At 39.5% G+C, this 24311-nt stretch overlaps 1 protein-coding gene across 1 annotated transcript in view; it reads left to right on the top strand.

The window, feature by feature from the left end:
* The first annotated feature begins 1319 nt into the window (after window positions 1–1319).
* Window positions 1320–24311, top strand: part of LOC124265300 (protein PALS2-like) — a 37034-nt gene continuing 14042 nt past the window's right edge. Inside the window, 14 exon segments of the mRNA XM_046700093.1 lie at window positions 1320–1360; window positions 12726–12793; window positions 13454–13572; window positions 13748–13903; window positions 15971–16126; window positions 17744–17822; window positions 19006–19154; window positions 19710–19739; window positions 19741–19842; window positions 20380–20491; window positions 21170–21229; window positions 21643–21804; window positions 23088–23290; window positions 24129–24248. Of these exon segments, the coding sequence (XP_046556049.1) occupies window positions 12757–12793; window positions 13454–13572; window positions 13748–13903; window positions 15971–16126; window positions 17744–17822; window positions 19006–19154; window positions 19710–19739; window positions 19741–19842; window positions 20380–20491; window positions 21170–21229; window positions 21643–21804; window positions 23088–23290; window positions 24129–24248 (1485 nt within the window). The 5' untranslated portion in view covers window positions 1320–1360; window positions 12726–12756.

Raw genomic sequence — 24311 nt, 5'->3', positions numbered from 1 at the left:
TCGTCATAATTTTCAACCTGATGGAATACGACGCCCCTCTCAACCAGAACAGGTTGTTGGGACCATCGTGTAACCTGTATTCCCACAGGACATGGGCAGGTATGACAAAGGGACGCATAAATCTCACAAAGGGCCACCTGATTAACACATGGAATTAGTTTAACGGGATGGGGAGTGCGGTGTGGGGGCTACACTATCAGCTTTTCATGACGACTACTTGCATATAAGTGTAGCATTTACATGTATGAAAACGTGTTATTGCAAACGTTTGGCAAGTAGAATACCATTTGATGGTATAACAATGACTTTTAGCGAAGACGCCTTACCAGGGTAGTATTTGCGAAATACTAAGTGAAGCGTTCGTAAAATTTCAGACATCATCATCACTGTCATCATCGACGTTTCTTTTCAGATATTCACACAGATAACATTTCAGCTTTATACATACTAGTATCTGTAATCTCCAGCTAATATTCACGTGTTCCAAAATCCACCATTAACGAGGTAGAATGACAGCTGGAGCATCTGATTTTAATTGTTCCTGAAAAACGATGCATGTCTATGTAGAATTCAGTTTTACGACGCTTTCAGCTAAATATGGAAGGTACGACAATGATAGCACATGGAGGAAAAATACACTCAAAATATTCATTGTATCAATCAAGGGAATCGAACAAAGGTGTTCAGTGTGGTGACCCAATGCCCAAGAGACTATATAACTTAACAGACCTTAACTAACCGTACAGTCGGGATTTTGTGTAATTTATGCCAACAGCTGATGATATAAGAGAAATATTCCGTTTCCCTTCCGATAATAATTGTTATTATCATAATTGTCAATAAAATTATTTTTATTTTTGTAAACCCGGTCCTTCAATAAAATAATTATTAAGCATCGACATTATAAAATACAGACATCAATGATACAAGTCTATTATCAAATTATAAGAGGTATGTATGTGTGTATGTACTTGCGTGCCCGTGAGTATAATGTCGATTGATGGCATACGGTGTAGCGTACGTCAAGATGTTTGAAAGATGCTTGAAATACCTGATCGAATCATACAGCTGGGTGTGGCTACTGCAAACCCCTGGTGATAGATTTCGTAACTCAGATTATTTTTGAATTCACATCACACGAAGCGCGCTACCCATAATTAATATAATGTCATGGTAAAACAACGTCAAAACTTTGAAACAGTGTAAGGTAATGATACAACATGCAACAATGACAAGTATGCGAAACACGAGTTTGTAATCGAAGTTCTCCGTGGGGAAACCGGCGCTTCACCAATCAAAAGCTTCATTACAAACATCCACGTCACGTGACTACAGGTGTTTGCTGGCTTGCAACACTCAGGTGAGACACGAATGTTTTTGTTTTCACCTTCCATCGTAAATAACCCCCTATCGTAAGATCTGCACTTGCATGTAGTTGTGTTTTGAGCCTAGATATGGAAACTGTTTCGCAGTCACGTGTTTTAAATTTGGACAACTTTGTGTCTGTGAAAGTTTGTGACTGAGTCGGGATGGCGGTGAGGTTTTCAGGTCATGGCGTCAGTGGTTTCCTGTTCATCGTTATTGTTTCTGGGTGATTTGAGATTGAATTGGCTCATTAGTTCCTGCATGGGTAACTTCTCCGACGTATTCGTGCAGTCGTTGATGCAGTGACATGTGTGTCACTGGTGCTTAATGCCTATGTCTATGCAGGTAGCCATGCGGAAGTGATACAGAGTTCTCGTAGGAATGTTTGTGTAACCCTACAAAGTAGCCTGTCACCAGTTTTCGTGGTACACGAAATCGTTAATAATTAATGATTATAATCGCCTGATGTAATCGTGCTAATCAATGTGCAGACGTTAATCCAGCAACACTGGTGTTATATAATGCCTTGTAATGCATGTGGGTTCTCAGTTCACACCAAATTTCACTCATCGAATTTATTATGGCAGTCGGAATACACACCAATCGTTGTCTCAGTGTTTGAATCCACTGATTGCGAAAATCCATGTTGAAGGAACCAAACGTTGCCTAACAAGCACAAATAAATATCATAACCTTACACTAAATTCAAACTTACAAACATAATTAGTCCATAAAGACATAAAGGACTTGGTTGTATCATTTGTTTGATGTATTAAATTGTAACAGGTGTTAAATTAATTATTACACATTCTGAATAAATTAAAAGTATAGCTTCTTGTACTTTTTTTCACAATCTTCATAATTTTCTATTGTATCAAATATAACACATTACAACTGACAACTTTTAAAAATCACTGTGTATTCGTATGGTTCCTGCTTCTTGTCTGTTTACATCATGTACACATAAATCCTCATTTGATTTGATTTTGTGAGGAAAAATGTTAATAATGTTAGTTTGTGGCATCAATGTTGTGTAATATTTCTATATTATGTAGTTTTGGAATTACAGTATAATATATGTGACATGACCTCACATGAAAATGAGTGTGATGATCACAGAGAAATGAACAGTTTGATGATTCATCCTGTTCATTGAATGTATAATTAATGAAGTTCCGCAAGAAATGATCATACGATTATGACAATTCAGTTCTTTGTGCACATGACAATTCATAAAAGATGGTATCAGAACTTTTCCCTGGGTTCGGATTTCACTGCTCAATCAATCTTCGGGTGAATGTGTTTTGGGGAAAACTAGCAGTTGATCATTTGTTGATCATGTTGATAGCATAAGCCACAATTAGTCGATCTCATAGTCCAAGAACCATATTAATTTTTTCTTCCGCCAAGTTCTTTCTAATAAGCATAAGCCCTAAATGAAGCAAGTGTAGATTTTTCTCTGGTTCTGAATCTCCCAACTCACTTGGCCTCTTTCAACTTTAATTGAGCTGTTTGTTTCCATCAAACTTATGTATTTTCAGAGACTAAACTTTAGTCTAAATCATCAAGCCACAGTGTCAGGTACGATAGTATTCAATTAGTCATGTCACAAATAGTTTTGCTTGCTCATAAGAAGTATTGGTGCAAGTATTACTGGGACCATATACTACCCCAGCAGCATTACATTAGCATAAGTTGCTTTACTTGCTTAGCCACATTCTGGAGGAATCGGTGTTTCCGCTGGCATTTTTTACAACTGGACACTGACCAGCTAGCAATTGTACCGGTCAAGTGATCACATTTATCATTGTGTGTGGGACATTGCACCCAAAAAAACAATCAGAAATGTAGAGGGTATCGCAATGCCACTATTTTTAGCCTGGGTTTTTCCAAAACTGCTATTATTTATTCGGCTAGCATTTCAAATACCGGTCATTTGTAAATTTTACCGGTCAAGCAGTGTTGCAAACTCCCGCCTGCCCGACCGTCAGGGACGGTCTGTTTTGCGACCGGACGGTCAGTTTTAAAAAGTTGCACACCCGATGGTCTGGCTGTTAAATCAGTGTAATTTCGTAATGTATATAATGACTAAAGCCAGGTGAAGTTGACCGAAAAACATTTGAAAATGTGTTATTGTGACAATAACATGACATTAAACAGTTCCCTCCTCTTATTAACCTTCTTTTTATTTGTGTTAATCCAAAAAATTCTGGACTGGCAACTTTCCAGCCGGTCTGGTAGCTTTTGAGAGTTACCAGACCAGTTGTCTAGCTGAAATTTTGGGGAGTTTACAACACTGGGTCAAGTGATCACATTTATCATAGTGTGTGGGACATAGATCATCAGCTATGATTTTTAGGTCATCAGAAAATATATTATGGGATCAAGAATGCCCATGAAATGTTCAGGTTTCAGTTTGTTAATACACGTAGTTTCATATAAAAGCCAGTTCGGTTATATTCCATGAAGGCTTTCAAATGAAAAGAGTCAATTGTAAGATTTAAGAGGTTGATCTCCCCAACCTAAGCCTAATGAATTACCTAATTTAAGTTCACTCATCTGCATATCATCCCACTTTTGGGATGGTATTTTGGCAAAAAATTGAGTATGGAAAAAAATGCAAACCATTTCCATTTAATTTTTCTATTTGAACAACAAATGTTTTAAACACATTCTAATGAACATACATAGTTAAAAGAGGGACTGCTGAAAAAGTCATATTACCTCACAATTCACTCTACAAGTAATGCGAATGGCTCAACCACTAAACAATTTACTCAGCTTCATTCACGTCTAAACTGCAGGTTTCTATCTTCAACAATAGGACAGAAATGCTTTTTTGAAGTATCCATCCCCCAAAAGGGACGATATGCATAAATGGATTAATGAAGGAAGACATATGTCCATCGACAGATATAAAAGAATTTGCCCATTATGTAAATTATCTATTAAAAACGAAATTCATATTTTATTCGTCTGTCCATCTTACATAGATTTACGTAAACAATATATTCCTGAATGTTACCTCTCTCCAAGTCACCTACTGTAGAATTTAAACAATTCCTGTCTTCTATTGACAACTGTATCAACTGAAAACTATCACAATACATCTACAAGGCAATGTCTAACTCTAAGTGTGATACTCCGTTAAAATCATCTCTGTATTCAAGCTGTATGTGATTGTATAATGCATGTAACTCCAATGTATATGGGCTGGAGGCCTGAAATACAATATACATCTTTTGACTTGACTTTGACTTGTACATCTATAATCAGTAGCTGATAAGTGTATATGTAGTCATAATACATGATCTGAAAAGATTATAGTTGATGAAAATATACACCACTGATTTACATGATCTGTGCATGTGATAACCTGCGATTTATCTGACAGTCATTCTACAATTCATTTGCAATTAATTGTTTTTAACCCTGTGCAGAGAATAAAACTCACGTCAGACCAGACATTTATTCTGCTGGTAGTCATGTTTGTCAAGTGCCTTTTTGCTTGAACTCTTTGATGTAATAGTTTATGTAATCCCAGTGACACACTGTCCATTCACTTGTATAATCTGGGATTTGACCTATTACCAACAAACCCAAACACAATCAAAGCCTGAAATTGGTATTGTCTTCATCGGCATCACAGTTTGTTGCCCCTTACTGGTGATAGGATCAGCTGATCCTGGGTTTGAATCCCAATGTGTCCTAATGATCATCCTTGGTTTGACATCACTACACTTGTGTTCGTGGACCCACGAAGATCCGGGTTAGAATTGGTCTTCATCAACCCAAGCTTGTCGTAAGAGGTGACTAACAGGATCAGGTGGTCAGGCTGGCTGATTTGGTTGGCACATGTGATCGGTTCCCAATTGCTTAGATCGATGCTCATGTTGTTGATCACTGGATTGTCTGGTCCAGACTCGATTATTTACGGACTGCCGCCATATAGCTGGAATATTGCTGAGTGCGGCGTAAAACACCAACCAACCGACTTGTGTTTGTAGATTCCACTTCAGTGGTAAACAGCTAGAATCTTCTTCAAAACAAGAAGCAAATAAATATGAGACCGAGCTACAGAAATAACTTTGTTCAGAATGTCTTTGAACTTGAAGAATCAGTATTGTTTTAGAAATACTCTACCACATACCAAGAACAATGTGTAATGGACCTGATTAATGCATATTTTAAGATGTTTAATAATGAGGGTATAACATGAAATGTTCCTGGTTGAAATAGAGTGCCTGAACTGTCAATGTAATAATAGCAGTACGTGATTCAAATGAATATCCTGCTGTGATATGATAGCATCCTTAATAAGCATCTGATACAATTACAAGTCAAAAGTGTGATTTAGAATGTGCCGACTCAGGATAAGGATACGAGTAGAATGAACTTGCCCAAGTTTGGTCACTTCCTGTGAAGTTATATAATTCATGGACGGAAACTGAGTCAAGTAGAAGCAAAGTTTGACATGTGACGGGAGTATTATGGGACGTGATTCAAGCCAGTTGACCATACTGAGAAAAGTAGGTACGAACATTATTTTCAAGAAGCCTGCATGTTATGGCACTCCCATGTCGGAAGTGGATTTGAGAAAGATTTTGTCTGGGACCTGGCAACTACATAATTACTGATGGTAGACTTCATTTAATGATTAGATGTACTGTGGATTCGGCTAACTGATGTCTGGTTGCGATAATCACGTGTACACTTGAGTCACTGCAAGTTTTAGACTCTACATCCTTAATGAGTCAGTTTGACAGTGAGTCTGTCCTCATCATGCCCCATGCGTGCACAAAGTAACATGTAATACAGACAGTGTTTATTCAGTAAAGAAGCCATCAGCCCATGATACAATCAGATAACATTGTATTTAGTTTAACTTTGCAGCTCTACATCCTGGAGTTTATTAATTTCTGATATAAGTATAGGCCAACATTGTATATAGTATCATTTTTGTTTTGTAAAAGATTTACAAAAGAGTAAAAAGTATGTGGTTCTTTCATGAACTTTGTTATATATTTAGTTCTAAGTTTATACATTGATGTTCAGATTTGATTGATTGTATTCATGGTTGTCTTTTTATGATGAAATCATTGATTGATAATTTGATTTTGACAATTATTTCCCAATTATTTTAATGAATTGTGGGAAGAGTTGGTATAAGACATATAAAATGTTTCTTTGTGTATGGATATCTATGATTTGTTTTGTGGTATATAGTACTATATACATGACATGTTCAGATGTACAGCACATCAACATATTGTGAAAACAGGTCAGCAGTGGAATATATATAAATGTTTTGTATTTTGCTTCATGGGCATTGCTTTCATGTGAGGATTATTATAGATAATGTTGATAGAAGGTAGTATTATATCTTGTGATGTTTTGGGTCAAACAGTGTGAACAAATAAATCCCTGATTAGAATCATCCTGATCATTTGCATTGAGCCTATTAACTTTGATGTTGATGAAATCTTCAGCCTGTGGCCTGTATCTGCTCCAAGGTTTGAGAGTGTTAATCCATGCCCCTAGTTGAATGATGGACATGTATATAACATGCATTTGTACACAGAGACTGAGTATGTGGTGGTGATTGTACAGCACATACCAACAGCACATACCACATACATCATCCTTGTATATGGCAGTGAAGGCATGATCGTAATGCAGAGATGCCAACCTCTACGATTTTATCGTAGTCGCTACGAATTTTAGCCTCAAACTATGCCAATACGATTGCACTAGAAATTCTACAAAATTTGAGGAAAATTCATTAAAATTTGGATATATAGACATATATTTTCGTTGATTAAATCCATTTTCGCCAAAAAGAGACCAGAAGAAATGTAATGCTGATAATTTGGAAATATGCTGTTGGAAGTATGTTGAATTAAAGCTTCACTCTGGATTAGTGTCATATTGTCTTTCTCAGAATCCATCATGATTTTAAGTATTTAGTTGACTACTAATTTTATGGTCACATTACCAAATTTGATCCTCGAAACTACTATTTGCATCACTTTGGGGTTGGCATCTCTGGTAATGTGACAGACTTATTTAACAGAAAGTTGTCTGGAAACTCACAAGTCTAAGGTTATTCATCATGTTCATGTCCAAAGGCAAAAATGTGTACAAAGTACGAACTGAAATTGAACAGATCATGTCTTTTAAATGGCTTGATGCTTTAGCTGAGCAAAGATGACTTCTTTTTACAATCATATACATGATAAGGGGGAAATTATTTCTATGTTTTACTATGTTTAACACTATCATAGTTATTAATAACATTGAACATGTTGATTCATTGTTAAAATGACTCTGATATGTACCGTGAGTGAGTTGGGCTTTACTCTGCTTTTAGCAGTATTCCAGCAATATCATTGAGGGGGGTGGGCTTCACGCAATGTATTAATGTGGGATAGTGCTTTGTTTACTGTTTAACACTGCATTCAGCAATACTCCAGCTATATCAGTATATGGTGGCAGTTTGTAAATCGAGTCAGGACCAGACATTCCAGTGATCAACAGCATGAGCATCGATTTATGCAGTTGGGATACAATGACATGTGTCAACCAAGTCGGCGAACCTGACCACCCTATCCCGTTAATCGCCTCTTATGCTGAAGATCAATTCTAACCTGGATCTTCATGGGTCTGGTGATTGGGAATCTGACTCTGACAGTGGTAGTTCGAATTCCAGATGGGACTCAACCTTACTAAGAAAATATAATCCCAAATACTTCATATGTGATAAAAGCTGTGCCAGTTGAGCAGCACTTCTTTTACTTGTTTAAAGCAAACATGGATTTACTGTAACCATAGTGACAATGAAATGCACATCGATACTGAGTTACTTGGCCTGGTTAATCTCTTTGTTTAAAACATGCATCTTTTTGCGATCATCTGCTATTGACCCGAAACTTAGCTTGTATGAGTTATTGCTTTTTTAAGTGCAACAAAGCCTCTTGATCGACATAAACATGATAAAGGAACTGCCAAGGAAATGGTTTATCGCAGACACTTGCAAATATTGATAAGTGTGTTGAACTACCATAATCGTCAGTCCACTGGATATAGTTGTGCATGTTGCGTCCTGGGCATTTAGTATTGGGTACAAGAGATTGTGTTTCACTGCATGATATCGATGTCAAAATGATCAAGCTTGTATGCATACCGCATTTTTCACGTTGACACAAAAACCTACGTGTTTCATTTAAATACATCTACATTTCATGCACAATATTTTCTACCTGCATGTTCTGCACACAAAGTGGTTAGTGTTCAGGGTAGTTATATTTCAAAATTCCTTCCTTGAGTCTCATGATACTGAAATGTAATATCGTCCGTGTTGACATGGTGATGTTACCCAAACTTGGAATTCCACAGATTTATAAATAGCAATCTCGCCAGATGGCATACAAACTCTGAACCGTGTATGACCATATATGCCATGAATTCATACCATATAGTTATTCGCGGTTCGGAAACACAACAGGTAACGGAGAAACGGATTTTCCCGAAAAAAACAAAATAAAATAAAGTTTCTATGAGCTAATTTGACTTGTGAATGATGATAAAGTGCTCTGAATGCAAGGAAATTTCAAAATTTTACATAGGGATATGCCCCCAGACCCCACTATTGGCTCGGGCATACACCTGCATTGTGTGCACGTGCAAGATTCCAAGGGCTATAGTTTTAGGAACTCAAAGATTTTTTCCTACCGCGAACACTGTACTGTCAGGGAAACAGGTGTAGTTCTCAGTTCCATCGTCCCCTCAAATGTTGAAATGCCTGAAACTAGTGAAAGTGTATGGATGTTTGTTACTTTTAGAGAGTTTATGTTTATTGAAGGTATATCAAATTGGAATTTTAATAGTCATCCATGTTGACATCTTTGATCTAAAAACATTGGAATTAAGAAATCATTGTCTAAAAATGTTAATTTTGTCAACAATGAATGCTTAAAGATTGTTAAATGGTCAGAGGAATGAAACTTGCTGGGTGAGATGGGTGATACCTTATGTAGGATAGGGTGTGTTTGGACAGAAATCAAATGCTTGCAGATGGGACAAAAAGCAGCCATTACACTGATAGGGACTGGACAAAACGCCTAATCTTTGTCGTATTAGAGGTGACGGGTGGTCAGGCTTGTTGACTTGGTTGACACATGTCATCGGTTCCCTATTGCGGAGATTGGTGCTCATGCTGTTGATCACTGGATTGTCACTCACACCCTTAGAGGCCACACATATCAGGAAATTCTGAAGAAGTGCATGCAGAGCTCCAGATAAGATTTAGCTCATGTGGGTACTGTACCCACTTTTTTTGGAGTAGGCATTATGAATGTTGAGTGGGTATTTCATTTTCCGTTACCCACTGCTTTCAAATATGTGCTTATTTCAGCCATTTTACTCACCTAAGTATTATGTCATTGAGTAAGTTTACTAAGCAGGTATGTTCTGCCTTATGTCATACCTAATCAAAACCAACTTAAATATAATGGAAATCACTCATCCTATACTGACAATACAACACTTGTCCTATACTAACAGTACAACTTGATAGCAATTGATGTCTTTTTCATTACGCAAGCAATTTTTATAAATATATTCCGTACGCATTTGTTTTAAACTTTTTGCGTATCTAACATTTTTAATGCGTAATTGGTACGCATCAATTATTTTTCAATGTGTAATTGGAAATTTTCTATGCATATTTTACCCGGACACGCAGCTTATCTGGGCCTCTGTGCATGCATGTTTATGGATCCCACCTCTGCAGAATCTCAGAGAGACACATACAGTTTGTACTAATGGTGCATACATACCAGTTATCTACTCAAAACTGGAAACATTCAGATCAAAGACTGCCATTGCTACAGAAATAACAGCGATGCTTGTAAGGCCTTTCCTTGAGGATCTGGACTGCTTCAGGTGTATATGGAATCTGGGTAGGGTTAACTGCCTTAGCCATTGTCTGTGTCTTTTCACCACAAGCACGTTTACCCACATCTCCTTTGAGCCACCATTGTGGTGTTGTCTACATGTTACAGCAGCCATCATGTTACACTGCCTTAGCCACTGTGGTGTTTACATGTTACACTGCCTTAGCCATTGTGGTCAGTCTACATGTTACACTGCCTTAGCCTGCCTTAGCCATTGTGGTGTTGTCTACATGTTACACTGCCTTAGCCATTGTGGTGTTGTCTAAATGTTACACAACTGCTGGGTAAAGGCCTTGTTCATTAGGCCTTGTCATTAACGTGAAGCGGTATACCATTGTATTACTGTTGTTCGCTATGCCGTAAAGCAATCCAAAATTCAGGGTTTTCGTACCGTCTTTTATTAACCTTAATGCAATCCGAAAATTTGTCATTTTGCTTTCGCATGTAAGTTCTTTTATTAACCTTTTTAAACCTTTTTCTAAAATGTCTAGAACTCAAATCAATTTGTCATTTGGCTAGATGGCTGCTATTTTTTCCCCGGATGAAGAAAGTCTCATCATACCCAACCAAAGGCCTTGTACCACAATGTGTACCTAAATGTGTACCTACCGTGGTAGAAGTGTACCGTTTCACCCCTACTTATCATGGTTATGCACAGATCCATCTGGGTCTCATGTTGGACTTCTTTGTAAGGAATCATAAGACATTGCCTTACACGTTTACAAACTGAGTCATCATTGACTAAATTATCCCTCAAACTGTCAATAAATATCTCATGTAAAAGGAGATATTTTCTTGTTAAGTATTAGGTAATTATGGACTTAAGCATTTATGACAGGAAAGGTACTTGTTTATGTAGAGAATGGCATGAGTGGGCTGATTTGTCTTATGAGAGCCAAGTCAACAATAGCACTGATAGAGATCTGTTTGTCATGTTTATACTCGGTGGCATTTGACCTAATACTTCCCAAACAACTGTTATCATTCAGAGAATAAATAGCTGACTGATATAGACCAACTACAAACAAACATTATTGTCAACAATTCCCTGTTTCAGAATATCATAATATCATCGTCATGGCTATTGGGTAACCAAGGCAATCATGCTTGTAACTGTACAGCTGTCACCTTGCTCCACAGATGCCTGTAGATGATTAGTCATATTTAAAAGCGGTAACCATTGTGGTAGTTACTGTTATTAATATCACAGGACAACATTCCATGTATTTTGTTTTGAAGATTTTAAGCAACATAAAACAGTGTCAGTTTATCTGCAGATAACAATTAATATGCGAGTTATGAGAGTCCTTCCTTTATACAGGATTTAACGTTATTTTTCTGGGATTACAATATGTTGCCTTGCTGTGGGAAGAAAATTCATAGTTGATTAATAGTATAGTTGCATATGATCTATTTGTCTATTACTGTTTCTACAGATAGTGGGGCGGTGGGGTAGCCTAATGGTTAAAGCGTTGGCTCGTCACGCCGAAGACCTGGGTTCGAATCCCCACATGGGCACAAGTGTGAAGCCCATTTCTGGTGTCCCCCGCCGTGATGTTGCTGGATTATTGCTAAAAGCAGCGTAAAACCAAACTCAGTCAGTCAGTCAGTCTACAGATAGTATTTCTTTGGGGTTTCATTTCTGGTGTCCCCTGCCAAGATATTGCTGGAATATTGCTAAAAGCGGCATGTAAAACCATACTCACTCACAACTGTGGGGTTGAGTCCCTTCCAGGATTTGAACCCAGACTTTCAGAGTCAGGCACAGAACGTCAGTGATCTAATCCACTTAGCTGAAATAATGTAGGTCATTAGCTGTTTGCCTCTTTGGGGAAACATATAAGCAGAGATATGATATTAACGGATAAATCTTGAGAGTTATCTGAAGGTTTTGTACAGTCAAATGACGGATCTTTAAATGAAACGTCATTTTACAAGATCTTTCACACATAACACTGAGTTTGTATTTAGTATTTCAGAATGGGCTCTCTATCACCCTGAGTGCATAGTCAAACTGATATGTTTCATATGGGTCCCCATATTATGTTCCAGGTGAACACCTCCGATTTGTTTCTTCTCTTTAAGGAAGTACAATTCCGTCAGGGTAATAATGTAACGCCGGAGAGCAGCATCGTGCTGGATTCTAGTGCGCAAAAATTAGCATTATTATTATTTACAATAATGCACATTCATGTTAACGCTTAGATTGGGGTCCATGAACCTTTGTCAGTATTTGTTAGAGGCAAGGCTGTATGACTTTCACTTACCTTCCGATTATACCACAACGTTGCAGAGACTTACTGTGGCTTACATCAAGACTATTTATAGGCAGTAGGTCTTGATGATACAAAATGTCAGCCAAGGCAAGCTGAGACAAAAGCTTAGACAGTGTGTTCTGTGTTTCAGACAGCATTGAAAGGGACGGAGGAGAGACAGCATGCCAGCTGCCATTATGGAAAATTCAGAAGGCCAAGGTATTTACTTCTTCAGTTTTGGTTGTTTGTGATTTCAAAAATGTTTTGGTCAATATTTCAGACACTCACTCATTTTTGGTGTGGTGGGATAATCTAGTGAATGAAGCATATGTTAGACGAGGTTTAGATTGCCCCATGTAGGGAAATATGTAAACCCAGTCTTGGTTTCCCCTGTTGTGGTCATGTTGCCCTAACTTCACAAGAACATATTTAAATTGCTATTTATTGGTTTGCTTGGAACACTTCTGTGCTTACTCCAGCTTAGCACTAAGGTATTCAGAAATTGAAACTTCAATCTACAAGAATAACTGCTTATTGGTTAGTGAAATAGTGAAATGATAATTTTAAACTATTCTTGCTGACACACAAACATTCTTAATGGCTAACCTTAATTTCTACATACACACTTTTGAAAAACAACATTCCTGTCCCTGCATACTGGTATGCATTATACACATGGCATTGTGTGAAAGGTAAGTGAAGAAGATTAAGAAGGGAGGTGGAGGCGTGCAAGGATAGTTCTGAGGAGAGAGACGACTGTGTGAGCTTGTTGACAATAGTTTTGTCTCCACCAGATGCAAGTCAAATGACTGGTTGCTGATGACTGTTTGAATTACCACTGATCTCTTACTGTCTCCATGTTTTTGTGTTGATGCCCAGATGCCATACAGGAACTGTGTGATTCCATGGATGTCCTCCTGGACAAGGGAGCAAAGGCAGATGATCTGGATTTCCTCAAAGACATTCTCCTGGACCCTGCTGTTCTTGGAATGGTTCAGGTAAAATATCTTGTCAGTTTCCTATTTTTGGAAATAATTGATAATAACTTTACACCAATCTGTCATCAGTAATGTTCCAGTCAAATAGTTGGTCAACTTTATATAAAGCATCTGAATGTTTTCATGAATATTTGTCCTATTTGTTGATGAAATATCATGCTTCATTTTGTTTTAGGCAAAGGAAAACATAGAGCGCAAGGCACGAGAGCCAAAGACCCTGCAAGCATGTGACATATCAAAGGAGGTGCAATTCGTCCTGGACAACAACCGGGAAAAGGGCAGCAGAGAGGCTGCAGCCCTAGAGAACATCATGCAGAACCCCCACTTCAGAGTGAGTATTGCACCTCAGGAATACATCAGGGTGTAGTGAGGCTTGTTGCACCTCTGGAATACATCAGGGTGTAGTGAGGCTTGTTGCACCTCTGGAATACATCAGGGTGTACTGAGGCTTGTTGCACCTCAGGAATACATCAGGGTGTACTGAGGCTTGTTGCACCTCTGGAATACATCAGGGTGTACTGAGGCTTGTTGCACCTCTGGAATACATCAGGGTGTACTGAGGCTTGTTGCACCTCTGGAATACATCAGGGTGTACTGAGGCTTGTTGCACCTCTGGAATACATCAGGGTGTAGTGAGGCTTGTTGCACCTCAGGAATACATCAGGGTGTAGTGAGGCTTGTTGCACCTCTGGAAATCAGGGTGAATACATCAGGGTGTAGTGAGGCTTGTTGCACCTCTGGAATACATCAGGGTGTAGTGAGGCTTGTTGCACCTTTGGAATACATCAGGGTGTAGTGAGGCTTGTTGCACCTCTGGAATACATCAGGGTGTACTGCGGCTTGTTGCACCTCTGGAATACATCAGGGTGTGCACTAGCTTGTTGTGAGGCTTGTTGCACCCTCAGGGGAATACATCAGGGTGTACTGAGGCTTGTTGCACCTCTGGAATACATCAGGGTGTACTCCAGCTTGTTGCACCTCTGGAATACATCAGGGTGTACTGAGGCTTGTTGCACCTGCACCTGGAATACATCAGGGTGTACTGTACTGCACCTCAGGAATACATTGTACTGCACCTCTGGAATACATCAGGGTGTACTGAGGCTTGTTGCACCTCTGGAATACATCAGGGTGTACTGAGGCTTGTTGCACCTCTGGAATACATCAGGGTGTACTGAGGCTTGTTGCACCTCTGGAATACATCAGGGTGTACTGAGGCTTGTTGCACCTCTGGAATACATCAGGGTGTAGTGAGGCTTGTTGCACCTCTGGAATACATCAGGGTTTAGTGAGGCTTGTTGCACCTCTGGAATACACATACATACATCAGGCTGCACCCCTTCAATACATCACTGCACCTCTGGAATACATCAGGGTGTACTGAGGCTTGTTGCACCTCTGGAATACATCAGGGTGTACTGAATACATCAGGGTGTAGTGAGGCTTGTTGCACCTCTGGAATACATCAGGGTGTACTGAGGCTTGTTGCACCTCTGGAATACATCAGGGTGTACTGAGGCTTGTTGCACCTCTGGAATACATCAGGGTGTAGTGAGGCTTGTTGCACCTCTGGAATACATCAGGGTGTACTGAGGCTTGTTGCACCTCTGGAATACATCAGGGTGTAGTGAGTGTACCTCTGGAATACATCAGGCTTGTTGCACCTCTGGAATACATCAGGGTGTACTGAGGCTTGTTGCACCTCTGGAATACATCAGGGTGTGTGAGGCTTGTTGCACCTCTTGCACCTCTATACATCAGGGTGTAGTGAGGCTTGTTGCACCTCTGGAATACATCAGGGTGTAGTGAGGCTTGTTGCACCTCTGGAATACATCAGGGTGTAGTGAGGCTTGTTGCACCTCTGGAATACATCAGGGTGTACTGAGGCTTGTTGCACCTCTGGAATACATCAGGGTGTACTGAGGCTTGTTGCACCTCAGGAATACATCAGGGTGTACTGAGGCTTGTTGCACCTCGTGAATACGTGTACTGAGGCTTGTCTTCTACCTTCTCTCCCATGTTAACCCCAGAACATTGATTCCCAAAGCCCTAAATTTGTTTCATAATCCCTAAAAGTCCAACATGTTCTTTGCTCTTGACAACATGACTTTAATGTGGTTTTGGTTACAATCTGTTATTGATCATAAGAAGAAATTTAAAATATGAATATTTGACCAAACAAAATATCAGCACTTAACCTGCTTCTGTGGTTTTGTCCTACCCTGATGTCATGGAATTAATGTGTGTGTTATTTACTGGGTATGTCACAGTTTGATGACACTTTCATTTTATATTTTTATCAAGTGACCCTCAAAATCCACAACATTAAGTCTATGACAATGCTCCCTTTGTTTTTCATTTAAAGTTGAACAATGATTTGATGACCTGTCTGTCTTAGGCGTTGATGCAGGCCCATGATGAGGTGGCCGATAAGCAGTATGGGGACGACGTGTTTGACACAATGCAGCTCGATGCCCCTCCGCCGCCAGTGTTTAATGCCATCACAGAACAGATTAGATTTGTCACCATCAGGAAATCAACAACAGAACCGCTAGTAAGAACCTGAAACTTTCAACTGTTTTCATGCTGATAAATACAACAGGATATTTGATGTTAATGTCACAAGCTGTCAGGCTGTAGTTGTCAGTTGTCAGTTGTTGATTTGGTAGTCAGACTTGTTGACTTGGTTGATGCATGTCAACGAAGCCCAAATGCGTACATTGATACACACTGTATTGTCCGTCCTAGACTCGATTATTTACAGACCACCATCATATAGCTGGAATATTGCTGTGTGTTATTGGAAAACGAACATACAGATGTGTCCATTTACAAACTACTGAAATTTTGAATTTATTTTTGACATTGTTGACACATGTTGCAAATTCATCTTAAAGGTCACATGCAACCAAAAAATCAAACATAATTAAAACACAATTATCACTTCTTAATGACATATAATATGCATTGCTGATTATGAAAAACAAATAAACAAAAATTATAAGCGATAATCGCAAATCAAAAGTGAAATATTTTGTACTTAGGTTTACTTCCTCGAAACGAAGCAGCGGGATACCGAACCCAGTCAGAGCTGGTGGGTGTGCACTCAAGTGTAACGGCTGGTTCATTTGCAGATGCCACCCCACGGCTCATTGTGTGTGTATATATAGAGATGTTGGGTTTTGTAAATACATGCTCATTTTTTGTGTATAACATTTTGCAATCAACAGACATCATAACATGTCATGTGTTCAAGTATCACACCTGCCTGTCTGTGTAATTACATAATGTGACAGAGACCGAACTCGGGCCATAAATCAATGCATTTTGTTTACAGGATATCAATGCATTTTGTTTATGGTGTATAGCCTGATTGGTGTTAAGTTCAAATTGCATGTGGTCAGTGATAGCAGCTGTGTATTGAATATTGTCATTAGCAGACAGGCAGGCAGACACACAGGTGTCAATAAAACAAGACATTGAGTTTTGTCTGTGACAACGACATATCTATATCACAGTTAGAAATTCTGTCAACGCTAAATAATGACATTGCTTTTAAGTATCGAACTGAGAAAGTTTCTCGGTAAGAAGAATGTGTGGTGAAATAGACAAATGAAATTATATGGACAGTTTATTTACTGTCATAACATATAAAAGCTTCAGCCTGTGAGCTATCAACAAAACATTATGAAAATAGCTCACACCAAAGCCTTCACCGAGTATTCACCAGACATCCCGCTTCCAAGTTGTTGTGAACCTATTTCACTGCGCCAGCTATGCTATGAGCGAGCCCAGCTGTTGAAACCCGTTTTTCCCCAAAATTTTCGAGGGAAAATTAGTGAATCATTTGAACTCGATTTGGCGCGTTTTTTTTCATCGCGTTATTTTTCAACTTTATAACTTGAATTTGCATTTTTGATGATTTGTTTCGGTACGTCCATACCGAAAGGTATCAGAATCTGCAAAGTTGTGTTTTACGTTGCATGTGACCTTTAAGTTACTTTGATTGTATATTATAATCACATGGGCTGTAGATCATTAGAGGATGAGTGAATGCTGTTTTGTCAACATGACGTCATATTGTCCATCTGACTAAGATCACATGTTGTGACAAGACATACTGGTTTCACATATAACAACAGAGGGAAAAATGATTGTGTCTGTTTTCCAGGGCATTACGGTCAAGTTGGATGAGATGAATGACCTTGTCATTGCCAGGATCCTGTCTGAAAGTGTCATCGACCGGCAAGGTAACACCAACTCTGTTATCCCGGATGTTTGGGGACTCAGTGTGGAGAGTGGGGATTCATGTTCATCATATGAACCTTCTGGGGATTCCTAGGATATGCTTGTTAAGGGATCAGATGTTTACATTGTATGTAATGTTGTGCCTGTGATTCAGTGCAATGTTAAATCTGGTCTAGACTGGTCTTGATTTTGATGCCTGGGATTTTACAGTGCATTGTCAAATACCTTTATTCTCCACATAGCTTGCACATGTGAAAGTTAACCTACAAGATGCTGAGTAATCCTCCTCTACCCTGCTGAAGGACATAGAACTGAATATTTGTCCCCCTGCGCAACGCCGAACGGGGGACTATGTATTCAGCGGCGTCCATCATACGATGCACGCATGTACGTCCGATTCTTGTTAACACAATGTCTCATGATATATCTCACTGTTGTACCCAGTGTCTTCAAATTTGGTGACAGCCTACATTGGGGGATTATGCAGACACCAGTTGATTTGGGTGACCTTGACCTTATCTTCAAGGTCACCATGACACTTTGACCACTTTTCAAAATCTTGAAAACGAGATATCTTATGAACTGTTGTACCCAATGTCTTCAAATTTGGTGACAGCCTACATTGGGAGATTACCTAGACACCAGTCGATGTGGGTGACCTTGACTTTATCTTCAAGGTCACCACGACACTTTGACCACTTTTCCAACTGTTGTTCACGTGATATCTCATAGACTGTTGTACCCAATATCTTCAAATTTGGTGACAGCCTACTTTGGGGGATTATGCAGACACCAGTTGATTTGGGTGACCTTGCCCTTATCTTCAAGGTCACCATGACACTTTGACCACTTTTCAAACTTATTTAAACGCGATATCTCATAAAACATTGCACCCAATGTTTTCAATTATGTTGACAGCCTACATTGGGTGATTATGCAGACACCAGTCATTTCAGGCATCTTGTATGTGACCATAAAATAAGAAATAGTAAACATAGATATGCCATTCTTTATTGGCGGGGGACATTGCCATATCAGTGGCAAACACTTGTTCTCTTTGTAACAAGATGTGTTTCTATGTTCTAATCAACTTTGTATATCACAAATTAATGTTCTGTGAAAACAAGACAAGTGGCAAGCATGGAAAGCTGTTAGATTGCTAGAGCTGATTTTGTGTTATTGCAGGCTTGTTGAGAGTTGGTGATATCATTCGTGAAGTGAACGGCTATCCAGTGGCCACCCCAGAGCATTTGATGGACATCATTATGGAATCGGACGGCAACATCATGCTCAAGATCGTACCATCCTACAATGACTATGCCAACCCAGAACCAGTAAGTGATGTCAAAACTCTTGGAAACTAGCTGAATATACTATAATGTCCTTGAGGTTTAGTATTTGATGGCATATTGTTTAACGGAGTCTTTATTTCTGGATGGAGTTATGTCCCTTACCTGTAGACTATGCTGATCATTGATTGAGTGAGTGAGTGAGTTTGATTTTACGCCGCTTTTAGCAATATTCCAGCAATATCACGGCGGGGGACACCAGAATTGGGCTTCACACATTTTCCCCATGTGGGGAATCGAACCCGGGTCTTTGGCGTGAAGAGCGAACGCTTTACCCACTAGGCTCCCCCACCGCCCCTGATCATTGATTGAAGTCCAAGGATCGCACGTATATAGATCCTGGCTTTTCAACACCTCACCTGTGATCTTAGTTTTACCAAAGTTTATCACATACAATATCATGCCTCGTTACATTCCGTACTGTTCAAAGCAGTACAAAACCCCATCTCACTTGTGATAACTTGTCCATCATTGAGATTTAAAAGCCAGACACAGAGTTTGAGCATCCTGACAGGTTTACAATTCTAAATATTGTTTCAGAAATACATGAAGGCTCACTTCACATACGACCCCGCTGAAGGATCGGTTGATTCCGTGTAAGGATGCTGGCCTCCCCTTCCAGGATGGAGATATACTGGAGATCATCAATGAAGAAGACCCCAACTGGTGGCAGGTGAGGGGTAGAACCTTGAATTAACCATTGGCAACTCCCCATGGAGGAATGTAAACACCAAACGACCATGTATGATTGGTTTAAAATCTGATGGGAAGAGTTATATGTCAGGCGTATACGTGAATAATGAAAACTGGAAATTTTCTAATCACAAATTTTATATGCAAATTATCATCATTATCATAGATATTCCTATTGGCCTCAGTTTGGGATTGGCACTGCTGTTTCGAATTTACCTATCTTTGTACTGTCACACAGGGGGCGTTGGGGTAGCCTAGTGGTTAAGGGGGTAGCCTAGTGGTTAAGGCTTTTGCTTGTCATGCCGATGACCCGGGTTCGATTCCCCACATGGGCACAATGTGTGAAGCCCATTTCTGGTGTCCCCCATTGCTGGAATATTGCTGAAAGTGGGGTAAAACTAAATTCACTCACTGTCACACAGCTGTTTGATGGACACAGAGGAGGGAGTTTTGTCCAGGTTAACAGAGGGATACATCTCGGTTGAAACCTCCAGTCACTATCAAACTTCTGTTCCAGTCCCGTATTGCAGATGTCAATGGTCCAACTGGGTTAATCCCATCCCAGTCGTTGGAAGAAAAAAGGAAAGCTTTTGTCCAGCCAGATTTTGACTATTCAAAAGGAAGTTTATGTAAGTCATTACATCAGTTTTGTTAAACAATGATTATCTGAACATTGCCTTTGTTTGAAAAAAATGTATTAAAGGTCTCAAGGTGCAACCATTAAGCCACACTTTTAGCTTGAAGGTGTCTTATGTTAAAACCTGTAAGTTGAATCACTTCCATAGCAGTATTTTGGCAGCTAAGAAAGACTTACAATAGTTACGTCATTAACACTTAACATAGTGAAATGTGAAACTGGAACCTGTTGCCCACTACCCATGAAGGTCCGGGTTAGAATTGATCTTCAGTAACCCATGCTTGTCGTAAGAGGCGACTAATGGGATGGGGTGGTCAGGCTCGCTGACTGAGTTGACATATCATCGGTTCCCAATTGCACAGATCAATTGTTGATCACTGGATTGTCTGGTCCAGACTCGATTATTTACAGTCGGGTGCCATATAGCTGGAATATTGCTGAGTGCGGCGTAAAACTAAACTCACTCACTCACTGTTGCCCAGTGCAGGCTGTCCTATGGGTAGCCTAGTGGTTATAGCGTTTGTACGTCACGCTGAAGACACGGGTTCGATTCCCCTTCAAGGGTACAATGTGTGAAGCCCATTCTGGTGTCACACACCGTGATATTGCTGGAATATTGCTAAAAGCGACGTAAAACCCAACTTCTGTACTATGAACTGTGTGTTGGCAGTGTGTGGTCTGACAAGGAAGAAGAAGAAGAAGTACAAGTACAACAGCAAGGCCAGTAAAGGTACCCTGCAACATAATACCCAATCACCTCCCATCATACCAGACATGAATGATACCCAATCACCTCCCATCATACCAGACATGAATAATATAGAACAAATTTTATGGATAACAACTTCTTTATTTCATGAGCGTGACGTTTCGATACCGTTGTCAAGCAGGAGTGTTGTTATGAAAAAGTTGTTATCCGTAAAATTTGTTCCATATTGTACGTCTCAACTTCTAAAATGCCACTCAAACAAGTCAGACATGAATGTTTACCAAAAATATTACGTCGAGAATGTTCTTTCCTTCCTTTTCAGCCAGGCTATTTCTCGAAGTGAATTCTCCTTACCTGACGGTTGAGGATTTCTCTGGATTGAAACTTACGTAATATCATGATTGTTCAAGATTTACATGATGTTTGTGTTACAGAGTTTGACAAGTGTGACCTGATGATCTATGAGGAAGTTGTTCGGATGGCACCATTCAAACGTCGGATCCTTGTGCTGGTGGGAGCACATGGGGTGGGTCGTCGCTCGCTCAAAGAACGCCTCATCAGGGATGATCCGAAGCGATTTGGTGCCGTCATGCCACGTAAGTTCACACATACACTACAGTGGGTGATTCAATCCTCTGTGAAATTTGCCACCATAATAGCCAGACAGAACAGAAAAAGTCGAATATCAAGGGATTTATGGGGCAGGTTAAGGCCAAGGTCGTCAATGGCGAACGGGCACAACATAATATTCTGTTTGTGATGAATAAATGTACGTAAACTCATTATGACAGTGAGATGTAAGTGTCTCCGAAAGAATGGCGACTAGCGAGCTGACAGGCGACATCAGTTCAACATGTTTTGGTGCATGTGAAATAAACAAGAAAATGGGTGAGTTACCGCTACAAATTCTGAGCAGGGATTTTGGCTCGGAATCGAGAAATCACGATTTTTAGAGCTTCCGAAGACCCTAGCTCCCAAAGTACTGCTTTCGATTTTTGTGCTGTATGTCTCATTTTGTAGGTAAATCTATTGGCTTGAAATGTGTGCATTCTTTAAATGGGATAAATACAGTGAGTATTGTTGAATTTGCCCTGAAACGAACCTGTTGTGTTGACCTCGTTACACCTTTCCTTTTATATAGTACTAAGACCCTGTCAGTGACAGTATATACCTTCATGGCAGTTTTTAGCGTTACAAGCCCCTGTGCTTCTTTCAAACACTAACCTTGGAAAATCTGGGTTAGAATTGGTCTTCAGTAACCCGTGCTTATCGTAAGAGACGACTAATGGGATCAGATGGTCAGGCTCGCTGACTTGGTTGACACATGTCATCGTATCCCAGTTTCGGATATCGATGCTCATGCTGTTGATCACTGGATTGTCTGGACCAGACTTGATTATTTACAGACAGTCACAAGGTAGCTGGAATATGGGGGAGTGCATCATTGAACAACAAACAAAAAAACGTTCACTCACTTGCTTCTGTGTTCAGACTTTACAGCTTGGAAAGGAAGATAATTCAAAATGCCTGAATTCTGTTGCATTTTTGCCTATTCTTTTTTAAATATTCACAGCTGAATGTATTATTTATATAATAACTCAGGACAGATCAGAGGAGCATTTCTTGTATAGTGTTGTCTTCCCAGTGAAGTGTCATAAAGTCATGAATGACCAATTGACTCTTTACTAAATCCTGGTCCTATATGTTTAATATGAGTAAAAGCCTTACAGTATAAAAAGCAGTGAGTATTTACTGAATGCTGAGATCACTAAACTATAATCAGTTTCCAGTCCAATTCTTAGACTGTATTTAGGTCTGAACTTGATCACTCAAACATTATACCAACCATCTTTCAGTCTTGACAATCTTTAATTGATAGACACATCTCGGGCTCCAAGAGAAGGCGAAGAAAATGGAAAAGGCTACTACTTCATCGACAGAGAGACAATGGATGCTGATATTGATGATGCCAAATATATTGAATATGGAGAATTCAATGGCAACCTTTATGGCACAAAGATAGAGTCAATCTATGATGTGATCCGCAGTGGAAAGATGTGTGTGCTTGATGTCAACCCAACAGTAAGTGTAAATAGCTTGTCTGGTCACAGACCTGTGAAGATCCGGGTTAGAATATTGATCTTCAGTAACCCATGTTTGTCGTACGAGGCAACTAACGGAATCGGGTGGTCAGTTTTGGTTGACATGGTCATCGTATCCAATTGCGTAGAGCTATGCTCATGCTGTTGATCACTGGATTGTCTGGTCTAGACTCGATTTTTTTTACAGACCGCCAGACAACTAAAGTCGTTCACTCACTTTGGTCATACACATCACTATCCTGTCAGCTGTCTTTCTGTCCATCACATTTGGTTTTGAACTAGTTTATTTTGACCAAATATGGTAAACATAGGCTCTGCAATAGTGTTGTAATCTGGCACTGAGGTCATTGGATAATTTTGACATGTGCTAACATAAAACTGTAACATTGCTTCATATAAGGTGAAACAAACATGCAAACATCCAAATTATGTACTCTGCATAAACTTGCCCATACAGGTTTGAAAGCATATCCATAAAGTCAAGGAGATGTGTTTGAAGATATGTTCTAAAAAGATGGATGTTTTAATTTCTCAATAAATGATGTCTCTATTGAACATGATATTATGCAGTTACTTTTTCTGTTAGTATATGAATTAAAGGTGACCAGATTATATTCTCACATTGTTGCTGTGGAAAAGATTTGAAAGTGAACCAAATCAATAATGAGGCCAAAGTTTAATTGAAGTAAGTTTTTGAACATGTTTGTCTGACATTCACATATTGATGGATTAAGTCTAATTTCATGTTTGTGCTGATATTCACATTTGTCTTTGTGAACTTCATTTATGCAACGGTTATAATATCCAACTTGTTTCAGTCTCTCAAAGTCCTGAAGTCACCAGAGTTCACGTCCTACATCGCATTCATTGCTGCCCCCAGCGTTGAGGCCCTCAAGGTCATGTATGAAGATGGCAGGAAGCTCTTGAGGGGCACTAAGGTAAACAAAGTCCCTCCCTAATCTCCTCCCATGTCTCTTTCCCTGTCTCTTCATCTGGCCCTA

This window comes from Haliotis rubra, unplaced genomic scaffold (genome assembly GCF_003918875.1).
Source record: "Haliotis rubra isolate DU_JTF1 unplaced genomic scaffold, ASM391887v1 Scf97, whole genome shotgun sequence".
Lineage (NCBI taxonomy): Eukaryota > Metazoa > Mollusca > Gastropoda > Lepetellida > Haliotidae > Haliotis > Haliotis rubra.
The sequence above is the reverse complement of the archived record's forward strand: the minus strand, read 5'-3'. Positions and strand labels throughout refer to the sequence as shown.